The following is a 25,263-nucleotide window of genomic DNA, read 5'->3' as shown; positions in this document are numbered from 1 at the left end:
GCTGCATCAGTAGTGTTTTCATTAATAGAGCACCTACGTAGCACCCATTCACAGAACCTACAAATCACAAATGCAGCAAGCAAACCTACTGAAGACAGCATACACACTGTGGGTCAGTTAGTCTGAGTTACCTTTTTATTAGTGTTATACTGATCTGAGCACAATTGCTCACAAGGAAGAGTTTGATAAGCATGATGCAAAAAAACACCCTAAAGTCATTTTCTGTCGTGTAAAACGATCATGACATTCTGATTGATTTTTTTTTTAGGTTAAAGAAAAATATGAAAATAGAGTTGACAGTACATTTAGGCACACTATTAACACATACTGTACACATATATGGACAGTTTTCATTATCATAGATTATCATAAATACTGGGGTTAAAAAAAAAATACAAGCCTTCCTGTATGGAGAGGTGTGCAGAAGGTTGAAGGTGGCACCTCCTCCATGGGGACAAAATATTCACCTCTTAGTATGAGGCTCCAGTTCATGTCCTCCTACTCAGCCAATCAGAGTCCACCAGGGCTGCTCAGGCCAAGTGAATCAAAGCGGACGAGGAAGTTACGTCCAATGACTGCAGCAGAATGTGGCTCCGTCCAGCCAATGAGAGAGGCCCTCCCACAGTAGCTACGGTAAGTGCTCATTAGCAGTGATTCCATTGGTCATACGGCATGGCTCTCCTGTGAGCCTATTGGACAGGTGGACAAGGGGCAACAACGATCTAAACAATAGAACAGGCTTGAATGCATAAAACGCCGCTCACGAGTTAAAAAGAAGCAGTTGTTTGAGGCCGCTTCTGACCTAGCTATAGCGCAATGAGCTGGGCTGCGACAAGGAAAACCCCCTACCACTGCCCAACTGATACCCAAAACACAGAGTACTGTACTGAGTGGGCGAGGGATAAGTGAAAAATATCCCCGACACACACCAAAAACAAAACAAAAAACCCCTCAGACTTATAAAACAAGTCTGTTAAAATAAACAACGTACTTTTACAACAACGGAATGTTAAGTTGTTGGGAAAAGACGACATTTCTGGGGAAACCTCTCATGTTTTCAACTATTAAAACAATATGAATTACTCTTTTCAGTTAACAATGATTCAAAATGCACATGCATTAAAGAAAAAAAAAATATTGCACACAATTAAAGACATGTTCTCTGAATAAAAGTGATTAGGGATATATCTCCATATCTCTATCTTGATTCCTTGTAACGTTCAGTCTTGTGAAGGAGAGCTACTAGCGTGCGTCTCTTGGTCAGTATATACTGTATATAGTGTTAAGGCTGGTTCACTAACTCGCACTGGCACAGTTTCTGACTGAAGAGGGTTGCGTCTTCATGCTAAACACACACACACACACACACACACACACACACACACACACACACACACACACACACACAAAATTCTACATGAGCCGAATACAGAATAGACCAGAGTACATTCTTTGATGATGCGCTCTGACAGCCAGAGTCTCCTAGAGCTGAGCCTCCCAGTGTGTCCTCACAGTCTCACCTTTCAGGTTGTTGAAAGGTCAACTTTGCATTCTCTTTGCTCACACGTCAACGATATGAAGCACAGTAATGTTCAGAGTATCCCACATCAAACCAGTGCACACACACGTAACAGTATGGGCTTTGGTCGTCACTGGTTTTGACAGTAGCATTAAAGGGGATGGGAACACTTCAGATAGAAAAAAGCCTCAAAATGTCTCAAGAGAAGCATAGAGGCTAGAAAAAATGTGGACAATAAAAATAAAAATCATCCTTTCGGCCCATGTTTGTTCAATCACATTTTAAAAACAGCGCCTTTGTAACCCAGTGCTATTGATGTATTTGGTTGCTATGAAAACAAAATTTGCATGTTAGCAAGTGTGCAGCTTTTGCAGATAAAATGTCTACAGCGTGAGGGTAAGTTTGATTACAGCTGGTCACTGAGATGGTAGATTGTGCCGGCCAAAAGACAGAAGCGGAAGGTAAGGCAAGGTGTGGGTCTACGCTATCTACGCCTGCAGTTTAAAAATCAATACAGCATTTGTGGTCTGCTCTCTGGACCGCAGGAAAGCAGCATCAACTGGCCCAGGATAAAGCTAAACACAACGTGAAAGTCCAAAGAAGGAGGAGGAAACAATATATACTAAAAGAAAAAGACTGCAATGTTCAGTCTTGGTGCAAATTACAGGATTTATGTTTGCGCATGTGTGTGTGTCTCAGAGTGAGAGGAGGGCAGAGTGTGTCTTCATCCTTCAGTTCTGTCATGACAGAAATAATCAGCTGGATAATTGGAGTGTTTTCACTAAAAAGAGTGTGTGAGGAAAGTGGAAGGGCAGAAATCACACACACCCACCCCTCACCGTTCACATTAAGCCCCCCCACTCTCACTCTCAAGTCTGTGTGTGTCTAGTCGGCCCATGTCCCGTTCCATCTGTCCTCTCCTGTCACCTCTTGAGGGATGACGATTTGACTTTCTGGCCATATCTGTGGATGCGTGGCGAGCGGGAGTGCAGCTTGACAAAGAGCTCAGGGAATTTGTACTGGGGGAACATCGTCTCCAAGAAGCCCTCCAGGAAAACGTAGACCAGCCGGCGGTTCATGGGTTGGTACTGAAACATGTCGAAGACGCGGAGAATGCCCTTTCTTGTGGTGTCCGCTCCAATGATGTGCTTCAGCTCGTCTGAGGTAGGGAGAGAAAGAGTCAGGAGTGTGTGCAAAATGAAAAAGAGGAGCGTTTTCCATGTGGGTTCATTTTTGCCCCGAGCTCACACCAGTGCAGGACTTGAGCTGACCAGAGGAGCACTTAGATCACTTAAATGCACCTTTGGTGTGGCATTAGGGCAAGAATGAAGCACCGAACTTGGGGAAAATGAACATACCACCTGAACCAAAATGAGAGCATCACTGTGAAAGGGAATGCGGCACAATAAATGTTTTCTCTCAGTTTTATTGTTTCATAATTATTGGAAGAGAAATCATAATTGAAAATAAAATTTGATTAATTTCACATCCCTCACAAAAGGAGAGACTTATGCTTGATCGGAAGTGTTTTCCAACGGTATTTTTCAGTTGTACAGGGCCTCAAGGATGAGGAATAAGTGGATGCAGCAGTCCCAAACGAGGGCTGGGTACCAACTAGATAAAGTGGGTCTGTGTTTTCACCTGGCATGATGCCCAGCAGGCTGGTCTTGGCAGCTACTCGTGTCCTCATGCGGATGCTCTTGTCCCTACGAGGCGGCGTCTCAGCCAGAATACCGTTGGGCCAGTAGGAATCCCTACACGGAGACAGAGCCACTGAGGGTTATTCATGACTCTGACAATCAAGAGGCATTTGAAAGAAAAGGGGAAGGGTTACCTGAACTTCTTGACATAGTCTGCAACCTGCTCTGGCGAGGTCAAGTAGTCCACATGATCCACAATTTTCCTACAGAGACAAAGGACAGATGAGTCAGGTTGTGCTCTGTGTGAAGTTATTTACTGCTTTGTTTTGTCACAAGACTTCTGAGTGAGAGATTTTCTGGAGCTCAGAACATGGGTGTACTTCAGTTTAAGTATGCACACTTTTGCAGTTCCAGTGGAACTGGTTTTGCAGTAAAGACAGTGACTTCATAGGTCATTACATATTTATATGAAATTCTGTATTTTGGTTAAATGTTCAAAAACCCAGCCATCTCTTTTCATGTCACCACAACAACTCAACTCTATGGTTTGGTTGTGTTTACAGACAAGTTTCTAGTAGGTGCAGAAACCTATTTAGTAACTTATAACTAGGTTATAAACATCAATTAAATATAATATTAAGTAGTGCCTATTTTTGCCAGTCTGACCTGTTGATTGTGTCTCCATATGTGGCCCTGATGAGCTGCTGCAGCAGGTTCTTGATGTTCCTGCGAAGCCACTGGTTTTTCTCCTTGAGGTCAAACACCTCGTCCATCAGCAGCAGCATTACCCTCAGCGGGATGTTATCATCCACCTAGTCACGCAAATAAAACCGTATTGGCCATTTTACCAGAATAAATTATTTATAAAAGAAATAAAACAAACACCAAGAACACATCATGCCCACTGACTCACATTGTCATCAAGCTGAGCAGAGACTCGACAGTGTTCAGGGTCGATGTCAGTCTTGGGGAGGAGTGGAGGCACCTGGGGAAAAAAAGAAGACGACACTAGATAGTCAGAAGCTGGATGAAGTAACTTGTCAGAAGGAGGATGATTGTGGGCTAATTACAGTTAATTACAGGCTAGTGGGCCATGATTTGTGAGGACTGGTGCTTTGAAAGGAGTCCACTCATTATAACCACAGCCCCGCCAGTAGGTTCTACGCTAACACACCATGATAGTATCACACAGAAAAAGACACATTACACTAATTAAAAAGTTAAACTAGAACAAAAACAGTTGCTTTGCTTTCCTTTTTTTAGGATGTAACGAACTATGTGATGGTGTTACCTTGAGTATGGATTGTTTAATGTCCTGGCCCAGTCTTTCTGACATGCGGCCCATGTTATCAGAGACCTTGGTCATGCCCTCAGCCAGACTGTCTGGCAGGGCCTTCACTGCGTTGGACACATTTCTCATGGAGCTCTTCAGAGGATTTACAAATGTGTCTATCTGATGGGTGGATAAAACAAAAGCAAAAAATGTATTTTATAACCAGTTATAAATTAGTAATCTGTACAGTGAGTCATTTTATTGTGATTAAGAGTATGCATTCATATGTTTGACCCACTAAAATCCTTACTATATCAATTATATATTTGCAGTTATTTGGTAGCAAATAAATGACACTGAAACACTTATTGACCTTGCGTGCAAACTCTCCCTTGCCCTTGCTGTAAGCCTTGTTCTCTAGGAAGTCATAAACATAAGGAATCAGAGTTGGACAGGCCTTCACCATCTCTGGATTCAGCAGCAACTGGAACACACATACAAAAGTCATTAACATACACTCCACAAAATGATGCAAGGCAACAAAGGCATTCAAAATGTATTTGACTAGTCAACAATACCATACAAGACTGTTACCTGTAGGTAAGCATTGAGGTCTTTTTTTCTCTTCTCCAAGAAATCTCTGTCCATGTTGTTGAAGGTCTTTTTCCCTGGCAGCTTGAGGATCGACGCCAGGTTCTCAAACTAAACAGAACGAACCATTTATCACACTCAGGAGGAGACAACCGAGTTCATGAGTTTTTGCTCCATGTTTTAACAATAATGTTAACTTTCTTCTGGGATAGAAATGTTGCTGACTTCAGAGCAACTGATTCACAAATACCATAATTTACACACACACACCTGTTCTGTGATCCTCATATGGAAGTCGTGGAAGTCAGAGTAGCGGCGATAGGTCTTCCAGCAGTCCTCACTGCCGTCCTGGGTGCGTCTGAACACAGTGATGGCGTACAGCGCATAGGTTTTACCGTGGTCGTTGCAAACCCCTGCGGCACCCCAGAAGCCGGGGAGACAAGCGTCAGCTACCACGCCCGGTAATACATCCAAAATGGGAATGGAGGGGCGGATGAAAGCAGAAATGAAAGAAGGGGAAAGAAAAGTATGCGCAGGTTCAAAGTGTGTGTGTGTGTGTGTGTGTGTGTGTGTGTGTGTGTGTGTGTGTGTGTGTGTGTGTGTGTGTAGGGAGCAAGCAAAAGAGCACAGAGCAGAGGGTGTAGAAATGTGATAAAACAGGAAAATATGACAGAATGACAGGAAAGGAGGGAAGAAAAAGGAAGAACAGAAAAACAATGAAGGTGAAGGAATGAAAGAAATAAAGAATACTGGAACAGTATGAAGTGACAGCAGAAATAATGAATGGAGCTAGGAGGTGAAACGTTGAAAGAAAAAACATGCAGGGAGGGCCAAATAGGGGCTAACAGATATCCAATATACTCAAACAATTCACACACTCAACATAACCATTTCCAACACCCAAATTCCACATCAAGTGAAGTGAGTCAAATGACATGTTTTTTTAACCTGACATGCATACACAAGTTGCCAGAATCTAGCATAAACCCTTAACAGTTATATTCACAACGCTTCATTAAAGAATGACAGATAAAAATATAACATTGAGCAAAAAGTACCATTGTGATATTAAAGAAAACACACAGCCTCACTCTTTATAGACTTGATAGCAATAATGCTCACAAAAGGACTCTCTGTGTGTGTGTGTGTGTGTACGTACCTGTGTCGGAGATGAAGGCATGTAGGTGCATAGATTCATCATGGCAGGAGTTGGCCCAGTCGTCCAAAGACTGAAAATGACAAGGAGTCATCATTTAAAGTACACAGTTTGCCAACAGTAACACAGTGTAGTGCTGCTTACCTGTATATGATGGGTGACAAAAACAATACCAGGCATGTATCTACGTCAGCATTTTTTCTGAGCCCTGCAACAGGAAGTGAAGAAGACTTACTAGGTTTATGCTTCCTGTGGGAGAGCCGTTGAAGGATTCTCCATCGCCATCATCAGATCCCCGGTAGCTGGGCTCTTTCAACATGTCCAGCTCTGCTAGCATGCGGACGTAGAGAGGACTCTGCTTGAAGGAGGGGTAGAAGCGCTCATCACGTAGCATCATGTCATATACCTGGAGTAAAATTAGAAGAAATGACTTCTGCAAACAGAGATACCAAAATCTATGCAAATAAGTGAAATGAAATGTTGTCATGGTTCATGAAATTTCCTCAAATACAGATAAAACTTTTTTGTACATTTCTCTGGATTTCATCAAATATCTCTGGCGTGGGGTCATCTTTCTGTAGCTTCTCCCCTAGCTTTGTTATAGACGCCTCGTCCACCTGCACCCTGGGAGACGCCTGATGGGGAAGAAAAAAAGAGCAGATTTACATCATTAGATGTTTTCATAAAATATTAACCCACACAGGCTGAAGAAAGCAAAGCTTTAAAGCAAGTGTATTTGTATGTAATTTACAAATTTGTGACAGTTAATAAGTATAATACGATCTTCTGAAGGACCAAAACATTTTTATTTAGTTTTAATGTCCTTCATGGCTGAAATGGCTTTTGGCTTAAAAACACCTGTGTGATCGTAACGCCTCCTACCTTGTCAGAGAGGTACTGTTCGTAGACACCCAGTGCAGCAGCTTTCAGCAGCCCCTTGGTGGCGCTGGGCTGCTTCTTGCCATCTTTCTGCCAGCCCTGCATGGCCTCCAGCTGCTGCTGTGCCGTCACCCTGTAGCCCTCCACAGTGAGCCAGAAGAACAGCTCTGCCTGGGCCCCCGCTGCCTGCATGAAGTCTGGATCAACAGACACACAAGAGTTGGTCCAAATGGTGTCTGTCTTCTATGACACTTTGGTTACACATACATACACATAGTGAGTGGACCAGTGGCTTACAAATGTAGCACTTTGGCTGCTTGCGCTGTCTAGTGATCTTGTAAGTAAAGATCCATCTACTGTTAGACACTTAATTAACTCCTTTAGACAAGATAAAAATAAGTTACAAGGTTATGATACCGTGGCCTTGCTCCTTCCACTTTGTTTTTTTTTTTTTTTTTTAACAACTTAACTGATCTAAACATACTGTATGTCTTTTTAAAAATGTGTTTTTAACTTAAACATTCATTCTCCATAAGTGCTACAATGACAGAGCCAGGAACAACGTTTAGGGATGTTACTCATTTTCCACACCAGATCTGACGGAACTTGGTTTGCACACACACGCACAAACACTCTTTGGTAATCTGATCTGTAAAGTGGAGTGACCTTTTATAAGCTCTGACGAGGTCATGTGGGACTGAAAAGGAGTTTGCCTAACTAGACAGGTTGGGGTTATAAATTCTAGAGAGATGGAATAACTTATGGATTATAAAGATGATTAACAGAAATGTTATAGGAGTAAGGCTGTGAGGGGACTACAGTGATGTTTGGCATCCGTGGTATGTGATGATGCATTTCCAGAATTACCCATGAAGAACTGCAGGGCTATGTTGTGGACGAGGATGTGTTCCAGTGGGATAACACACAGCTTGCCAAAATTGGCGGCCAGCTTCAAGGCATCCACCTCCTACACGGCACATGAAAAAGCATAGGCAAAGTCTGGTACACAGAGCAGAAACGATAAAACTGAATTCTTAATCTGGCTGACACCAAAAGATAAAACTCAACTAACAAACTGACTTTGAGCAACTGCAGCTGGTACTTGCAGAAAATGTTTTACCATCAAACTAACAAATGGTATTGTATGTTTTTACCGGATGGTCCAGTGGCAGCACTACAAGGCTGTGCTGTTACTCACTTTGCCAGACTGTAGTCTCTGGATCCTGGTCTCACACACCTTCTTCACAAACAGAAGACTGTTAATCTGGTTCTTGATCACATTGATGTCTAAAGGACAGAGAGACAAACACATAAAAGGGAGGAGAGGAAAGTGGTGCATTTAGTTAGCCAAACATTACGTATGTGCTTGTGCTCAAATGACAAATTATCAAGGAGTAGAGTCAATGAGGAAAAAGTGAGTGCCCACCGTCTCCAGCGGTGTCCAGGGAGCGGAGGTACTGCAGCTCCTCCAGCACCTTGTCCTTGACAGCCTCCAGCTCTGGAGGCTTGTCTGTCAGCTTCAGGATGTTCATGAAGGCTTCATAGTTACAGCTGGTGTCCCGTATCTATGCAAAATCATATACATTTATACATTAACATACATACATACATCCATCCATCCATCCCAGGTCCCAAAAGCTCTTTCTGTCCCAATTTTATTTTCCTGGAAAACTTTATATTATATACACAAGTAGCAGCTTATAAGTAGGGGGTATGGGTGAGTGTGAGTGTCAGCTCTCACCATCCAGATGACAAACTGGTTGATGTAGTCTGGGTCACTCAGCTGGTTGATCAGAGGAAGTAGCACACCACGCGCCAGCACCTCCTAAAAAAACCCCACCCCACTGCATTTCAAGGCACACTCAACAATTTACACTACAAACATGCCGTCACATGGTCTGGTACAGCAGTGCAGCCTATTCCGGTTGTTGGGAAGTAATATTAGCAGCATTTGGCTGGTGGCTTAATGACAAATTAACAGGTTATATATGACATACAGTGGGGAGAACAAGTATTTGATACACTGCGGATTTTGCAGGTTTTCCTACTTACAAAGCATGTAGAGGTCTGTAATTTTTATCATAGGTACACTTCAACTGTGAGAGATGGAATCTAAAACAAAAATCCAAATAAATCACATTGTATGATTTTTAAATAATTAATTTGCATTTTATTGCATGACATAAGTACTTGATACATCAGAAAAGCAGAACTTAATATTTGGTACAGAAACCTTTGTTTGCAATTACAGAGATCATACATTTCCTGTAGTTCTTGACCAGGTTTGCACACACTGCAGCAGGGATTTTGGCCCACTCCTCCATACAGACCTTCTCCAGATCCTTCAGGTTTCGAGGTTGTCGCTGGGCAATACGGACTTTCAGCTCCCTTCAAAGTTTTTCTATTGGGTTCAGGTCTGGAGACTGGCTAGGCCACACCAGGATCTTGAGATGCTTCTTACAGAGACACTCCTTAATTGCCCTGGCTGTGTGTTTCGGGTCGTTGTCATGCTGGAAGACCCAGCCACGACCCATCTTCAATGCTCTTACTGAGGAAAGGAGGTTGTAGGCAAAGATCTCGCAATACATGGCCCCATCCATCCATCCCTCAATACGGTGCAGTCGTCCTGTCCCCTTTGCAGAAAAGCATCCCCAAAGAATGATGTTTCCACCTCCATGCTTCACAGTTGGGATGGTGTTCTTGGGGTTGTACTCATCCTTATTCTTCCTCCAAACACAGTGAGTGGAGTTTAGACCATAAATCTCTATTTTTGTCTCATCAGACCACATGACTTTCTCCCTTTCCTCCTCTGGATCATCCAGATGGTCACTGGCAAACTTCAGACGGGCCTGGACATACGCTGGCTTAAGCAGGGGGACCTTGCGTGTGCTGCAGGATTTTAATCCATGACGGCGTAGTGTGTTACTAATGGTTTTCTTTGAGAGTGTGGTCCCAGCTCTCTTCAGGTCATTGACCAGGTCCTGCCGTGTAGTTCTGGGCTGATCCCTCACCTTCCTCATGATCACATATGTCCCACGAGGTGAGATCTTGCATGGAGCCCCAGCCCGAGGGAGACTGACCGTCTTCCATTTTCTAATAATTGCGCCAACAGTTGTTGCCTTCTCACCAAGCTGCTTGCCTATTGTCCTGCAGCCCATCCCAGCCTTGTGCAGGTCTACAATTTTATCCATGATGTCCTAACACAGCTCTATGGTCTTGGCCATTGTAGAGAGGTTGGAGTCTTTTTGAGTGTGTGGACAGGTGTCTTTTATACAGGTGACGAGTTCAAACAGGTGCAGTTAATACAGGTAATGAGTGGAGACCAGGAGGGCTTCTTAAAGAAGAACCAACAGGTCTGTGAGAGCCGGAATTCTTACTGGTTGGTAGGTGATCAAATACTTATGTCATGCAATAAAATGCAAATTAATTATTTAAAAATCATACAATGTGATTTTCTGGATTTTTGTTTTAGATTCCGTCTCTCACAGTTGAAGTGTACCTATGATAAAAAATTACAGACCTCTACATGCTTTGTCAGTAGGAAAACCTGCAAAATCCGCAGTGTATCAAATACTTGTTCTCCCCACTGTATTGTGTGACCGAATGCGATTTTACACCATACATTCGCATCTCAGGCCGATGATGTCATGTGTTGTGATAGTTTGACAGACTGAGTGAGTGAGAGCGAGCTTTTGTGTTTGTTTATCTTAGATGCACTCACCCTTAAGAAGTATCTCATGTTCTTGTTGTGGAAATCCCCAGGAGGTAGTAACAGATACAGGAGCAACTCACACAAGTCGCGAAGAAAACCTGAGACACACACACACACACACACACACAGAGCGTATGTTTAGTTTTTAATAGCCACAGCCCTAAACGGTAAGACATTTGTGGGCGAGTTCTTCATGACAGTGTGAAGTGTAAGTGTAGCCACATTGCAGAAGTGTGTTTACCTTCTTCATCCTTGTGTGAAGTGCACACCACGTCTCGACAAATCTTCCTTTCCATTTCCACCTCGGCCTCAAAGAAGGACTCCACCAGCTCCTCCGTTATGTCCCCTGTTCAGACATCACTCTTCTTTATTGTCATCACCACCACCCAAAAATCTCATCATCTAACTTTATCAAACACTTTACGGAATAATTTTTTTGCGGCACAATTGTAATCAAATCTTATTGTGTAGTCCATCTTAGGATCACCAAACTCTGATTAAAGCTCAGAACTACATAATCACAATCATCGTTAAAGACAGGCTGAATCAACTCAGGAGACATGACAAACATACTAATGACTACTGCTAGTGAGAGCGCAGGTGTGCATGAAATGTGTTTGCTTACTTTGCTTGTCTTCTCTGTCAGTGAGGCGATCCTGGGCTTTTCTAAAGACACGTAAATGGGTGGCAAAGTCGTCCACCAGGCGAGTAGTAAAGTAAGGCTGCCAGTCCACCTCTTTGGACCTTGGCACACACACACACACACACACATACACAGGTAAAAAAAATTGAAAAATCAAAGTAAACAAAAATACACACGTATGTGCGACTATGTGTCTTGTACTTTGTAGAGAACTGGACGAGGGCGTTCTGCAGCGTCTGTCTGATCTCCAATAAGAAGGACTCATCCTCGCTCAGAGTGTAGTACCAGTACTGGATATAGTCTCTCAGAGCAAACTGGATCACCTACAGGGACAGAGAAATATGGAGGAGCAGGAGGGGAGAGGAGGAAACGAGAAAATAGAAACAATATTCTGTTACTGGACTGAGGAGGAGACGGAAAGTAAACAGATGGCTGTGCAAGAGTAAATACAATTCAATCTGTACTAGACGCTGACAATCAACAAACATCTAGCCTGGCATCACCAAATTTCCAAAGGTGCCAAAATGCCTCTCAACCAATCAGAGCAATGAAACGCATGTGACGCAGAGCTGAGAGAAACATGCAAGTTAGTGCGGCGCTTGGTCTTTTTTCAGGCAGGAAAAAAAATTGCTGTCTGCTCCTAGACCTTCTCAAATTACAGCTAAATAGTGCACTAAAATGTGTAAAAACATTTGAGGCAGGAAATGGCAATTCAGTAACAGAATCATGATTCATATTTGATCATTACTGCCCAGTCTGATCTGAGCCTTGAGACCCTGGTGCATTACGCTGCATGGACCTACAACCAATCAGATCAGCGAAGCGTGCGACATGTGACTTTTTAAAATCTGGATCGGTGACTCTCCTCTGTCAGTCGTTGTATCAAACCTGCCCCATATTAGATAAACATTTGTGACTGGCCCGACCGGATCCACTACGTGTAGAACTTTGGGGTGGTGATGGAGCAGTGGATAAAACACATGCCTTTGGTGTGAGAGATCTGGGTTCAATTCCCAACTGTGACACCCACCAAAGTGTTCCTGAGCAACACACTTAACCCCTAGTTGATCCAGAGGCGTGTGACCTCTGATACATAGCAATTGTAAGTCGCTTTGGATAAAAGTGTCAGCTAAATGAGTAAATGTAATGTAATGTAACTCTGTCTCAATGGCCAGACGTATCTGCCTGAGCAAATGAAACATGAGCTCGGCAGATTCATCTGGCTCCCAGGCTAACAAACATCCAGAGAACAAATTACTGGGCTTTGAGTCCTATGAAACCTGGGTAAATCAATCACTTAATTGTTCTCCATTGCATACAGTAGGGATGATCAAATCAAGCCAACACATGAATCAATGGAACTGTTAGTATATGCTACTTTTTATGTGCATATGAGAAAGAGAATGTGCCAGAAAAATTGTTTTTCAGAGAGCATCATGCAGGTTTACATGATGTCATGTTCAGCGGTGCAAGACCTCAAGGGTCACATGCTGCTGAAATGATTAGTGTGCATTCCCAGGGAAGAAGGGAGAACAGAAGCACCACAGTAGAGCAGATTCAGTGTCATCTGACCATCACAAACTGCTGTGTCTGTACTTAACTCTGCCGGCCACGCTGCTTTAATGAGGACAACATGCTGAAAGCTTGTACCCGTTTATTACATGTCAGTTTTCCTTGTACTTATGCTCAGTGTAACAAGTGTTTTAGTTACCTTAGAATAAGCCCTTTATATCTACAGGGTGCTCTTCCACAGAGTTCGCCATGTTGCACTGTCACGTTTCTACAGTAGCTCATAATGGACAAACTAAATACTGGCTCTGGAGAGGGCCCGGAAGGGGAGGATGAGGTTTCAGGGTTTGTTGCAATCTGCAACGTCACCACTAGATGCCACTAAATCCTACACACTGGTCCTTTGCGTCACATGATGAAAAGAGCAACGGTGCAACACTTCCAGTGTAACAGCACAGAAACTTTCAGTTCTACTTTCTGTAAAGACAGAGTTTGTCAGCCAAGACACACTGTTTTTGGGACAGTGTCACATAAGATTTTAGAGGGCAACATAAGTGCATTATCTTATTACATGCATTAAGTAATCTGGAGTACATTAATACAAATGGAAATGCTTTTCTTCTGGGCCTTGTAGTGGTCAAAAAAAACAAAAACAGGTCAGTGTGTGGTCCTCTACTTATTCATAAGTCAAATCAATAAAATAGATTTTTTGATGTCTACTGATACTTACAGAGATAATTTACCATCATGAGCACAAAAATAATAAATTATCCAATGTAAAACACTATGTAATAAGTGACCCTAATGTACCTCTCAACCTCATATAGAAGCAGAACTGAAATGAATTCAGTATTACGTCAAGACGAGTTTCTGGTTAATTATATTTTCATTTGCTGGGGGGGGATTCTCTACTAGACAAAAGCCTGCATTTATCAGCCTACATACATCCTGCACGAGACTAATCCAATGACACAAAACACAAGGAACCAACTTCCTGTGAACATGAGTCGCTGACACGTTAGGGGGTCATGCAGTGTTTGACAGTGATGACTACTTTAAGGCTCGAGGCCACAAAGTTGCTGACCTGACCCAGCTGATGGGTCAGACAGTGACATAAGTGGGCCAGTGTCCAAAAAGTCTAGAGTGTTAGTATTTGTCATCCAGTCATAATCCTGTTATCTTTTCTCCTTATCTGTTGTCCCATTTCCATCTGTGCAACGCTTCTAGACTTTAGACTTTATTGTCCCAAAGGGGAAGTTCCTTTCCACAGCACTGTACAACTCAGACAACAACAGTAATAACAAAGACAGAAAACAGTACACACTCAGGCCTGTTAAGTGAGGCTTATTATTAAGGCGGCTATGTCTGTGGGGATAAGGCTTTTCCCAAAGTGAGACCTTCTGAACCTTAGTGTTCTGTAACTGTGCCCCGAGGTTGCAATGTTTGTAAGCCTTATTGTTTAGCTCTGTGAGGTCAGGTTAGATCACAAATCACTCAGCTGTGCCACCTCATAGCTGAGTGAAGAGTGCAGTGGACTCTTCAAAGCAAAAAGGAAAGACTTTCTTGCACAGTAAGTGCTATACAGTTCATTACATTTGTACCATTACATAGTAACTACAGTTTGCCATACAGTTCAACACCACAACAAAATGCAGGCTGCAAAAGTCCAGAAAGTTACTCTTAAACAAAAACTGCACATAACAACCTTCATGAAGGTAGAATATATTGCAGGACTGTATTAGACTGCAACAGTTTTAGCTAGGTGTATGTAATAAACAACTGCAAATGAAAAATAACTTTTCGCTGATGTGGTGATACAAAGAGCAAGCACTGGTCATGTGTAATATTGTCATGTTATAAAACTTTACAATTCTGTGTTTCCCCAGCTTTGTCAAAAGTGCTGGCACATTGCTGGTTTGGCTTTGACACAGGTGCTAAATGCACAGGAAGTCACACAGACAGACAGACACACACACCTGTTGTAGTGGTTCATCTATAAAGCTGGAGCCAGTCAGTCTCCTGTCAATCTTTATAGGCTTCATCTCCAGCTTCATCTCATCCAATGTCTGAAGGAGACAAAAAGACGAGAGATGTAGTGAAATGTAAGCAATCACATCAATGAAATAATTTGCATGGTAACTGGCAAGCAGACTTCATCAACAAAGAGACTTGATTAACAACTAATTCATTTGTTTGTTTAGGCGAGGTCAAAATGTGTAAATGTTAGGCATGCTCTTACCTTCAGTATACCAATTTGTGTGGGTGGCAAGTAAGAATGCTCGCACTTTTCCAGGTGTTTCTCTGAGTTGATCTTTCCATAGAGCAGAGTGACCGCGAAGCCCCTGGAAAACAGAAGTGAGAGTGAGAGAACAGCGTGTCGTGGTTATTGTGAAAGACCAAGCTTTTGTAAAGACATGATGTGTGGTTTCCTGCTCACCCTCCAATGAAGCAGAAGATATAAAAGGCCAGGTAGAATATGGCAAAGGGTCCAAAGGTGACAAGGAACAGCACGACTCCAAGACCCCCCCATCCCCAGATGGACAGACTGGCCTAAAACACACACAGACGCAAAACACAAGTTAAATAGTCCCTGCACTTCAGCTTATACTTTAACCAGTCTGAAGGTCATTAGAGCTGGTGAGAAGAAAGACTACCACCCTAATGCTTGATCAAGATATTTACTTTCTATCACAGACAGACTGAATGAGAGATCATTTAATAAGCACACTAGTACTAGATGCCAAATATATCTTCTTTATTATTTTTAATTAAGGCACTAAACGGTACGGTTTGTTGTTCTGGTGTTACTGCATAAACTGCACTTTACTGTACGCAGTAAACAGTCCTATATTTTCATTCAAACAGTTTGGGCTCGACAGCTCACTCCATTGTGAAAGAAAAAAAGAGAACAATAAATCAGCAGCAATTCAATACAGATTAAATGAGATGATTAGACTGATATTAGAATTTTACTGCACAATGTCATCCACAGAGCAGAAAAAACACTGTTCTACACTTTAGATGTCAGCAGAGGAAAAGATTATTTAAACAAAAAGACAGCCACTGTGGTGTGATGCGTTGTTAGAGTGTATCGGGCTTAGACTGCGTGTGCACACTCGTGTGTCATATCCTATGGTTTTTCCTGTTATTGTCAGTGAAGGAAGCCAAGCTCTCATTTCCAGCGAGCAACTCTGTGTCCCAATGTGTTCCACGTAAGTTACTCTCGTTAGCTCTATTTATGTTTTCAGTCCCATACAATGCCAATGCTGTAGATGCAATTATTGCAATTATAAAAACACCAGAAAGCATGTGTGTGATTTATACACACTCACTATGCGAGTGTGGGAAAGCAAGGCCAGGCTGGCAGGGAGTACACTCACTTAGGTCAGCTCAACGCACTGGACGTGACCTCCATCATGACTGCTGATGCTTTCACATTACATATGATAAGATAAACTAATGAATCCCCATGAATACTCTTATGCCATCTGCACCCACAACAGCAAGTGTTTTGCTCAGTGGTACACACTAAAGTATGACTGGGTTCTTGTCACTCAAAGATAAGTAACTAGAAATTGTAGTAGCCTACTGACAAGCCAAACTAGTTTTGAGGTAGTTTAGCAACTTTGTCATCATTGTATAGTACAGAGTCCACTGAAGTTGACTTTTCAACACAAGATTGTTTGTTTATATACGTTACTATCGGCCGATATACCGTACTGAAGGATGAGCCTGCCATAGCTCTCCACAAACCTGAAAGCTCCTGCAGGTGCAAGCTGAATTAATGAAACCAGGCCATGCAATCCTTAGAAAAAGTAATGTGACAATGCAGTTATCTACACAAAGCTGGTTAAACGCTAAAACTCTCACACTGTATATACCTCAGACTCTGACCAGGGAGCCATCAGATAAAGTCACTGACCGAGATCATCACTACTGATCTTCTGCTGCCCTACTTTCACACTAGTTCGCACGAGTTCCTTAGATAAGCAGGTCCACTGCTGGAGCCAGATAGGGACAGACAGAGCGTCTTCAGGACACTGAGACATTGTTCTCTTCGCCACAACCTGCTATGGACAATCGGATGACACACATTAGACTGGCTGTCAACTGTATTGCAATCGGGAAACATGGGCCTGTGTGCTATGCCTAGCATGACAAGTGGCTGAATGATTTTGAAAAAAAAAAACAAAAAAATAAACTTAGTTGTGATTATTTTGACTAATACTGCAATTGCAGTATGATTAGTGATACTAGGTGAATGGTCATTTTTACATCATTATTCTCATTTTCATTGAAAAACATTAAAATGAATTATGGTGCGATTTTTGCCAGGATCTGTAACAAACAAAGATGTTTTCTCAAGTCACTAGAATATGTTGTGCAGGCCAGGACATCTCTGCAGCACGACAATATTTAATTAAAAATGTTTTTTGACACACCTTTAACAAATATTGTGCCTCTTCCGTTTTGAAAATTTCAGTAGGCCACATTACGGTGTCAATACATTTTCGATTAAATTGAAAGCAAGCTACTGTTGAGGAATATGGTCAGTATAACAAAAATGTGTGAACCAGGCCAAGTGCAGCCTGTGGCTCTGATATGCCAATCCACAATTTTACCTATTACCTATAGAAAATGCCTCTAATAATTCAGGAGAAAGGGCCACTGATCACGGGCTGCTGCATAGGACAGTGTTTAAGAATAATACAACATGTTTTGTTCAACTTCTATTTTAAGCATTCCATGAAAATCATGAGGCATGCATGTGCGCGCCATTGTGCACATGCATGCCTCATGACTAGGGTGTCCTGAAGTTTTCTTTTGTTTTAACACCAAATCTGGGGCCATTTACATGTCTGCTCATACCAAGTATCAGTTCCAAAAAGATTAGTGGTTGGCCCACCAACTGCTCGGACTATGGCAGTAGGCAGGCTGAACATAGTACAGCATGACACAGGTATCTTGAATATATGAAAATCTGCATATGCGGGTACATCATGTTGTGATAATAGACAAAGTAAATGCATTCCCAGCATCTCATCATTAAATACTTTAATGCAAAGGAAAAACTACATTCTGAACTGTGTCTTTTTGTTTAGCCTATTTAACACATGCAGTTTCTTGATGTATCTGTCATTAGTTGTTTTAGTCTGACATTGGTGGCTGCTGGCTTTGCTTGCTGACAGTCCCTGTCAGTGTGGTGCTCTGTAGTGCATCCAGAGCATAAGGGTTACAATAAATGAACACACAATCTTAATCAGATCAGGCTTCATACAGCTGATACTAGACAATTTAAAAATAAAATCCCTAGATTGGCTCCAGTTCAGACCTTGCAGATCAGCTTGTGACATCCCGTCACCACACCAGCTGAGGACCAACTGATTACACAGCACACTGGAAGAATGAAAACCTGACTTCAATGTAAACCAAACGACTAACAGACAGGCTCAGTCCTGTCAGAGCGAAGCCCAAGACACGACAGCTGAACTGGTTTTAAACATATGGGTCATTACATTAATGAAGCAACAGTATCGTTGAGCACGCCTTGGAATATATGACTCACAGAACACATTTCATTTATGAACCCGGTGAAAGGTACAAACCAGGTTAGGTCAGGAAACATTACAACATGTTTACACCTGCTGCACTTACTCTATAACCATCATTTACAATGAGTGAAAGCATCTGAAACCAGCTTATCATTATTATTTTTTATTTATTGATCTCCCAGCTAAATGTAGCTGTGTTAGCAAGGTTCAACCAAACAGTTTATGGACTTTTAAGTGATACAAACAATTTAAGTAGCTAAATTATATCATTGAAGTGGGGGTAGGACAAGAAAAGTTATTCTAACTTCTTCCTACCCCCTTTGAACATGACTGTTATTTGGATCATCTGCTGATGATCTTTTTTGTTGATTGTTTTTATTTTGCTCTTTCGTTGTTGTCTTTTAACATGTTCAATAACGAGTTTAAAAAAAAATAAAAAAGTCTCTAAATCATGTACCCATATTAAGAAACCAGGATACTTTTCTATATGTATAAATCAGCTTATTGTAAAAGTGCACGTGAACAAACCGGCGTCTGGGCTGCAGAATGTGTCTAAACTGGCTAAACTACCTCCTCTTTTTCGAGTCTGGCTGTGAAAAGTCACAAATAGCAGGGTTAGAATAAAGCTGGTCACAGAAGAGGACTATTATCACAGATGAGCTAGAAGTGGTAGAACTACTATCTTGTGCTACTAAGTCACAGAGCAGTTTCTATGCTACTAACTTTGACTTAGTATCCCAAATGAACTGCAGTGTCCTTAACTTTGACACTTTCAGGGCAACCATAACACCTTTTTCATCCACAATATTGTTGCCATTTACATGAAAAACCAAATCAAACTCTCGGTAATGACTTTAATGCAAACATCAATGAACAGCTTGACCTGCAGTAACACATTTACTCTGTTTACATTTCACCCACACAGTAATCACAGAAAAGGCGATTGTTCCATGGTTGTCAATGTTCACAAGCTTTCAGCAGCTCACTGCAGTTATCGTTGCCACATTTATTAGCTCCAGGCCTGAAGCAGCAACTACTCATTGAACCCATCTAGTGAACAACAAACCTTGGTACGCAGGATCCATGAGCACACGCACTGCTAGAGACATCAGTCAGAGCTGGACAAATTATTTTGAAAAACATCTTAATTACGTCAAGACTGATGTAGTGGTTGTGGGCTGGGTTTGTGCCAGAACAAACTACAAGCAGTGTTTTTTTCCAAGAGTTTCTGTAAATATGAGGGCTCGTGTAGTTTTAGCACTGATACCCTGGTTAGGTAGATAAATTCACTTTAATAAAAAAAAAAAATAATTAAACAAAACAGCCATAACAGCTTTTGTTTGAACAGAATAATCAAGGAAAGTCAGTTTGGACATACACCATGTTTTTGGTGTGAAGGCAACTGTCCAACATAAAATAAATACTGTCCAAGTCCATCTTACTACATGCAATGCCTCCCTGAGAAAGTCTTTAAATGTAGATCAAATTGGTAACGTAAATCCGGTGTGATGTCAATGGTACCATCGAGCAGCAGTGATTGTGGAGGCCATCGGCAGGGCCATGTCATGAGGCTGCGGAGGTTTGGCTCCGTAGGAGAAATGATAACCGACACTCTTGAGTCATTACAGCTTACACAGGGTTTTAAACATGAACCATCTGTTCCAGTGATTAACACCCAAGCCCATTGGGAACGCACACATCTAGACATCAAGGCAATTCCTTACGCAAGCCGTACACTCGATTGACAGACACAAACACGAGCGTAACAATATTTAGAGTCTCTGAACAAGATGTCAGCACATGCAAATGTCGGTGTGTCTGTTGTTCAAAAAGCATATATAAATGCACTTAATACGACTGATTACCCTACCCCAGTGATATAATGGGTGAGGATAAAGTAGAGAAATATTCACGGTTTACTTCACTACAACACTAAATTATTATCAGAAATGTGTGTGACTTTGCTATTTCTTAACTTTATGATAACCAAAATCAGAAGTCTAGTCTTATATTACGATATCCATGCATATTTTGGCTGTATCTCTTTCTTGCTTTCTCTCTAAAACATAAACTTACAATGACTAGTAGCAACATGAACTGTGCATAATCTGAATGTTTTTTGAGGACCGCTACACTACTGGACGTCCTTGACTCCAGGCACATTCTGACATACAAACACAGCCTCTTATCAGTGACTTGAAGATTATCATTTCCCAGATTTTCCGGCGCAACTTGAAAACAAATCCACATACACAAGATGCTGTGCGTACTCAGGCGCACACGTGTGGGGAGAACTGCTTATGGGAGGATATTGCTATTTTTGCAACTCCAAGTTCACAAGCGCTTGGCTGCAGCACCGATCAGTGTGGCCATTGGGATAGAGGTTAACTCAGCCCATTAAAGCTCTCCTGTGGGAGATCCATGGTTAATGCCTGAGAGGGAGTGAAAGTGAGTGGGGCCTAATCCGCCAGGACCACCATGATAGAAACCACTATACCATACTACCACATTAGTCTAAGGATAAAATCTCTAGAATAAAAAGAGTATAAAGGTGAAACTAAGAATTTAGGATTATAAGGAAATGCAAACAAATCTTTCACATGTTTAAAAAGCATTATTAAATAGAGTTGTTGTTGTGTCTAGTCTGTCACCTCTCCAGTAGCATTCCAGAAAGTTGTACAATCTATGCAAAGGAGCACTGATGCTTTTCTGGCACCAGTGCTCATTTGCATTTGTGACCCAGCTGTAGCACATACATCCCACAAAAACGGTCTGTGGCCAAGGCGAGGTACCAGTTAGCCATCTACTCTCTAGATGTATGGCCAAGCACTATTTTGTTCCCCCAGTTTTCTGTCCAACTTGGTACTACCAGCTGCCTTGAGCTGTAGCTTGACACCCTTGGGAGGGTGAAGTCAGCCACATGCCTCCTCTGATCATACAGAGTCCCTCTGCTACTTCTGTTCACCTTCTAGTGAGAAGCTTCTCCAGGAGGGCTTGTTTAGTGGTTTATGTTATTCCCCACACACAATCAAGCCAGAGGTGCACCTACTGGGAAATGATCCCCAGCCTCTGCAATAGTAGTGGTTTGCATCACATGTGTTGCCTCACATTTGTTTTGTGTTTTTGTTAAGCAGCTGTAGCAGTTAAAGGCAAATAACACATAAAAAAAAAGTGAAATCCAATCACAAATAGTGACACAAGTCTAATTCTGACGCCAAATGCGAAGTGCACGCTTTGTCTCAGCATGATGTAGACACAAGTCTGAATAGGGCTTATATCTTGAGAGGTGTCAGCTTGTTTGGCGGGGCAACCACTTCTACTGACTGAAGGAAGGAGGGAGAGGTGAACTAGAAGACAAGCAGACCTGATGTGACAGCGTGCTGGCCTTAATGTCGACCAAGCTTTGATTAAGACACCTTAATGAGATTTAGCCAGAGGTGAAAAGCACTGCGATAACTTTATGTGCCTGTGGACGAACACACTATGCACTCACAACCTCTCCACCAACACACTAACTCGGTGTGAAGGGGTGTTTTCATCAAACTATGTGGGAGTTCATCACAGTCAACAGCCAAAGCTGATTATACTATCAAATGTGCAACAGGACTACAAAACACAACATGCATTACAACATACTGTGCAAATATCTGACTATATGTTATTTCTGGGACAAAACCCAGGAGGTGAAGAGGTCAATCAAATGGACTAAAGGTTTAATATTAGCGGAGAGGCAACAACCTCTTATGTAAGATCCATGATGACAATGGCGATGACTCAAAGGGCCCCGTGTGTATTAAAGGTGCAAGTGAGTTGCTACATCTACTGTAGTATCTCTGACCGCACCTTACATCTTAAATCTACAATAAAAAAATGACAATACAAAGCTGGTGAAAAGCCGAAACTTATCTCAAGATGGCCCAACAAAAGCCCATCAATGAATTCAGACTAAAGGTTACAAGGCAGGAACATTTACACCATAAAGTGCTACAGACATGCATATTTGCAATAGTGCAGTGGCGGATAAAGCCTCCTTGCCAGAGGATAAACCTGTACTTATACTGCTGGAGAGGTGCCTGGATGTGGTTAGGTCACTTGCCGCTCAGGTGAGGCAGGCAGTGCAGTTTGGTTGTTTGTCAGCAGGTGTCATGGTCACTAATCTATCTATTTGAAGCCTGGAAATCAGCCTGTGTTGAGAAACGGCATCACGTGAGAACCATAGCAAAATTTCAATGTCATCACAAGTCACACAAAAAAGCAGCTTGTCAGGCTGAGTGATCACAAAGCCATGGCGTAATCTCTGTAACCACTGACCAGCAGCAATGGACTCAAGACACCTTATTAATATTTTAAGGAAAGCCTGTGTTAGGCCAGTTGTTTGTCTGACAGGAGAAGGGAGCTATTCGGACAGACAGTCAGGCTACCGAATGCCACTGCAAACACCTCCATCGGACAGCTGTGTATAGATGTCCCAGACTTTCCCTGAAGGAAAAGTGAATTGAGAAGGAAATACAGCCGCATTCTTATCATCCCGGCAATCAGCTGTTACCGCTTAATATGCTTGTAACCAACTTACATGTTAACTAATAGAGAAAACAGTGCGGGAAGCAGCAGTCCACAACAGTGCTTTTAACCAACCTCGCTGATACCAATTTGGTGACTTTCTTTCGCCTTTATGTGTTAGACCCTCTAGCCGTTCAATCAGCTAACGCCCAGCTCACCTGTGTTTGTTGTGATGCAGAAATTCGCTGTTGAGGGACGGTACTCATAATCTAAACGCATACTCCTGACAATGCCTGTGTCGAGCTAATTTCAGCACGGTGATGAGAGTGCGGATATCCTAAGCCCATCGTATTAACCTAGCGTTAACTGTGTAATCCCGGGCTGACCGCCGCTTATAGCAGACAGACAGCCTATCTGGGAGCACAGCGGCTGTGTGCCTTCCTCTCCTTGTCAATCTGTGTGTTTACCTGCGGGGATAACGCTGAGGCGCTAGCTGCTAGTACAAGCTAACTAGCCATATCTATCACTGGACAACAAAACTACTGTAACCGTACACGCGTCTATGTCACCGGCGCTAACTCACCTCTGCAAACATCGTCTAAAAGGCTGTGCGTGCGGTGGCTCCGGCTAACCCCACCACATTGTAACATGCGAAGAGGAGGTTATTTTCTCGGTTAAAAACGGTCGTATTTCCAATCTCCGTACTCTCTTCGGAGCGTCGCCATGTTTGTAAGGTTTACGTCTCGGGTGCCCCGTTTCGGGACGTCGCCCTGCGATTGGCTGGAAGGCGATGACGCAGAAACACACCGTGACTGATTGACGGACACAAATGCAGCGACAATCACGACTGACTTACTTACAAGAATAATTTAACAATTCATGATGTAACTGTGCAGTGGACATATAAAATATGTCATTCAAAGTAAATTATTTTCGAAGTGTTTTTTATCTTAGTTGGAACAATGATTGGCTGATAAGTTATAATATATTAAATATAATAATTAAAGCCACTTTATTTTCGATGCAATTGATGGTAGTGTAGTTTAATTTATTAATTTTATTATAATTAATTAGACCTCTAATGTCATGGTGTGTAATACCCTGTGGTATTATTTTGTTTTCGGTATTGTTGTTTGTACTATGTCAAATACAATTATATTTTACCATATTCTGATATCTCTATTTCAGATTTACTACAGTAAAAAAAAAAAAAAATCATAAACTACACCTATATAGGTTTTATCACTAAATATAACCTGTAGCTCAATTTAACACAATGTTGATAAAAAAAAAAAAAGCTATATACATCTGTGATCTATGAGAGGATTGCACAAGACCTGCGCAGTCTGATCACATGATTGACAAGTGGGTACCTGCAAACCTGGTGATAATGCATAATTAATTGCCCCAGTGGCACATTCATTAACCTGAGCTATACCTTACACTACCTGGCAAAGAGAACGCAGGGAGGAGACATGGTGGCAGTGACTTACTGTGCATTCAGACCAAACGCGAGATCTGTGTGATCGATGTGTTGTTCTAAGTTGTGATAGCTGTCTTCAGGTGGACAAAGCCCTAGCTCTGCATGGATGAGGCAAAATTAAGTCTGTGGCGCCTCTATGTCCAGCAGAACAGTGATGATTACCAGGTGAACACAAAAGGGACCTCCCGTGGCCTCACGTTTCTTGAGTCTCTATTTCCTACTGTCTTTCTTTCTCAGTCAGTCTACACTTAAGCAAGTTACAACACCCACGCTTTATGAGTTGCAAGCCTGTTAGGAGCAAAACATGTGTTTTGCATCCAGTTCTGCAAACACATCAAGGCTAAGTTGAAGTGGTTTCCCATACACTGTAAACCTGAATAAGTTCAGAATACTCAGACTTTTTAAGTAGTGGTAATATTTTTGAGTAAACCTTAACTTAAATATAATACATTTTTAAAAGCCTTTAATTTCTGCACACAAAATTCCACTGATTCTCTCCTCAAATGTAATAGTGCACAACTTACACTCTGAGGGAAATACTAAAAAAAAAAAATTATATAAAAATGTGTAGTGCTAGACTCAAATACTAATGGAAACTCACTCAACAAAATTACTACTAGTAAACTTCAAATTTTCAGATAATAGTCCTCAAAAATACAAATACTACTCCATTATTACAATTCAAGTTCTCTTTATTAGTATGATCTTCTCACATCGTCTGTCATTTCTACATTTAACAGACACAAAATAAGGCACATCTTGCATAAAGTTGAATAGACAAAGTAAGTGACTGCTTGATCAGATAA

The 25,263-nt window shown here is 41.9% G+C and overlaps 1 protein-coding gene across 2 annotated transcripts; it reads right to left on the bottom strand.

Moving 5' to 3' along the window:
- Positions 1-113: 113 nt before the first annotated feature.
- snx13 (sorting nexin 13) lies at positions 114-23,709 on the bottom strand. Of its 2 annotated transcripts, none has more exons than XM_046058398.1 (25): positions 23,558-23,709; positions 15,360-15,472; positions 15,162-15,264; positions 14,899-14,988; positions 11,615-11,736; positions 11,396-11,514; positions 11,012-11,116; positions 10,780-10,868; positions 8,800-8,883; positions 8,485-8,623; positions 8,257-8,345; positions 7,926-8,025; positions 7,062-7,255; positions 6,710-6,814; positions 6,415-6,585; positions 6,183-6,252; positions 5,294-5,436; positions 5,027-5,134; positions 4,806-4,916; positions 4,451-4,612; positions 4,073-4,144; positions 3,826-3,971; positions 3,354-3,422; positions 3,161-3,273; positions 114-2,678 (listed from the first exon to the last, which is right to left on the bottom strand). In XM_046058398.1, the coding sequence occupies exons 1-25, from the start codon at positions 23,567-23,569 to the stop codon at positions 2,443-2,445; spliced, it is 2,865 nt and encodes a 954-aa protein (XP_045914354.1). In that variant the 5' UTR covers positions 23,570-23,709; the 3' UTR covers positions 114-2,442. The 2 variants fall into 2 exon arrangements, with proteins under 2 accessions (XP_045914354.1, XP_045914353.1); XM_046058397.1 differs by lacking the exon at positions 23,558-23,709 and adding an exon at positions 23,193-23,391.
- Between the last annotated feature and the right edge of the window lie 1,554 nt (positions 23,710-25,263).

This window comes from Micropterus dolomieu, linkage group LG09 (genome assembly GCF_021292245.1).
Source record: "Micropterus dolomieu isolate WLL.071019.BEF.003 ecotype Adirondacks linkage group LG09, ASM2129224v1, whole genome shotgun sequence".
NCBI classification, from domain to species: domain Eukaryota; kingdom Metazoa; phylum Chordata; class Actinopteri; order Centrarchiformes; family Centrarchidae; genus Micropterus; species Micropterus dolomieu.
The sequence above is the reverse complement of the archived record's forward strand: the minus strand, read 5'-3'. Positions and strand labels throughout refer to the sequence as shown.

What these genes read in the sequence shown, in the direction of transcription:
- snx13 (XM_046058397.1), bottom strand. Translation starts at nt 23,240, where the DNA reads ATGAGTACCGTCCCTCAACAGCGAATTTCTGCATCACAACAAACACAG. An exon ending in ATCTTCTGCTTCATTGGAGG is followed by an intron (nt 15,265 to 15,359) that starts GTGAGCAGGAAA and finishes TCTGTTTTCCAG; the next exon opens with GGGCTTCGCGGTCACTCTGC. An exon ending in CTGCTCAGCTTGATGACAAT is followed by an intron (nt 3,972 to 4,072) that starts GTGAGTCAGTGG and finishes TTGCGTGACTAG; the next exon opens with GTGGATGATAACATCCCGCT.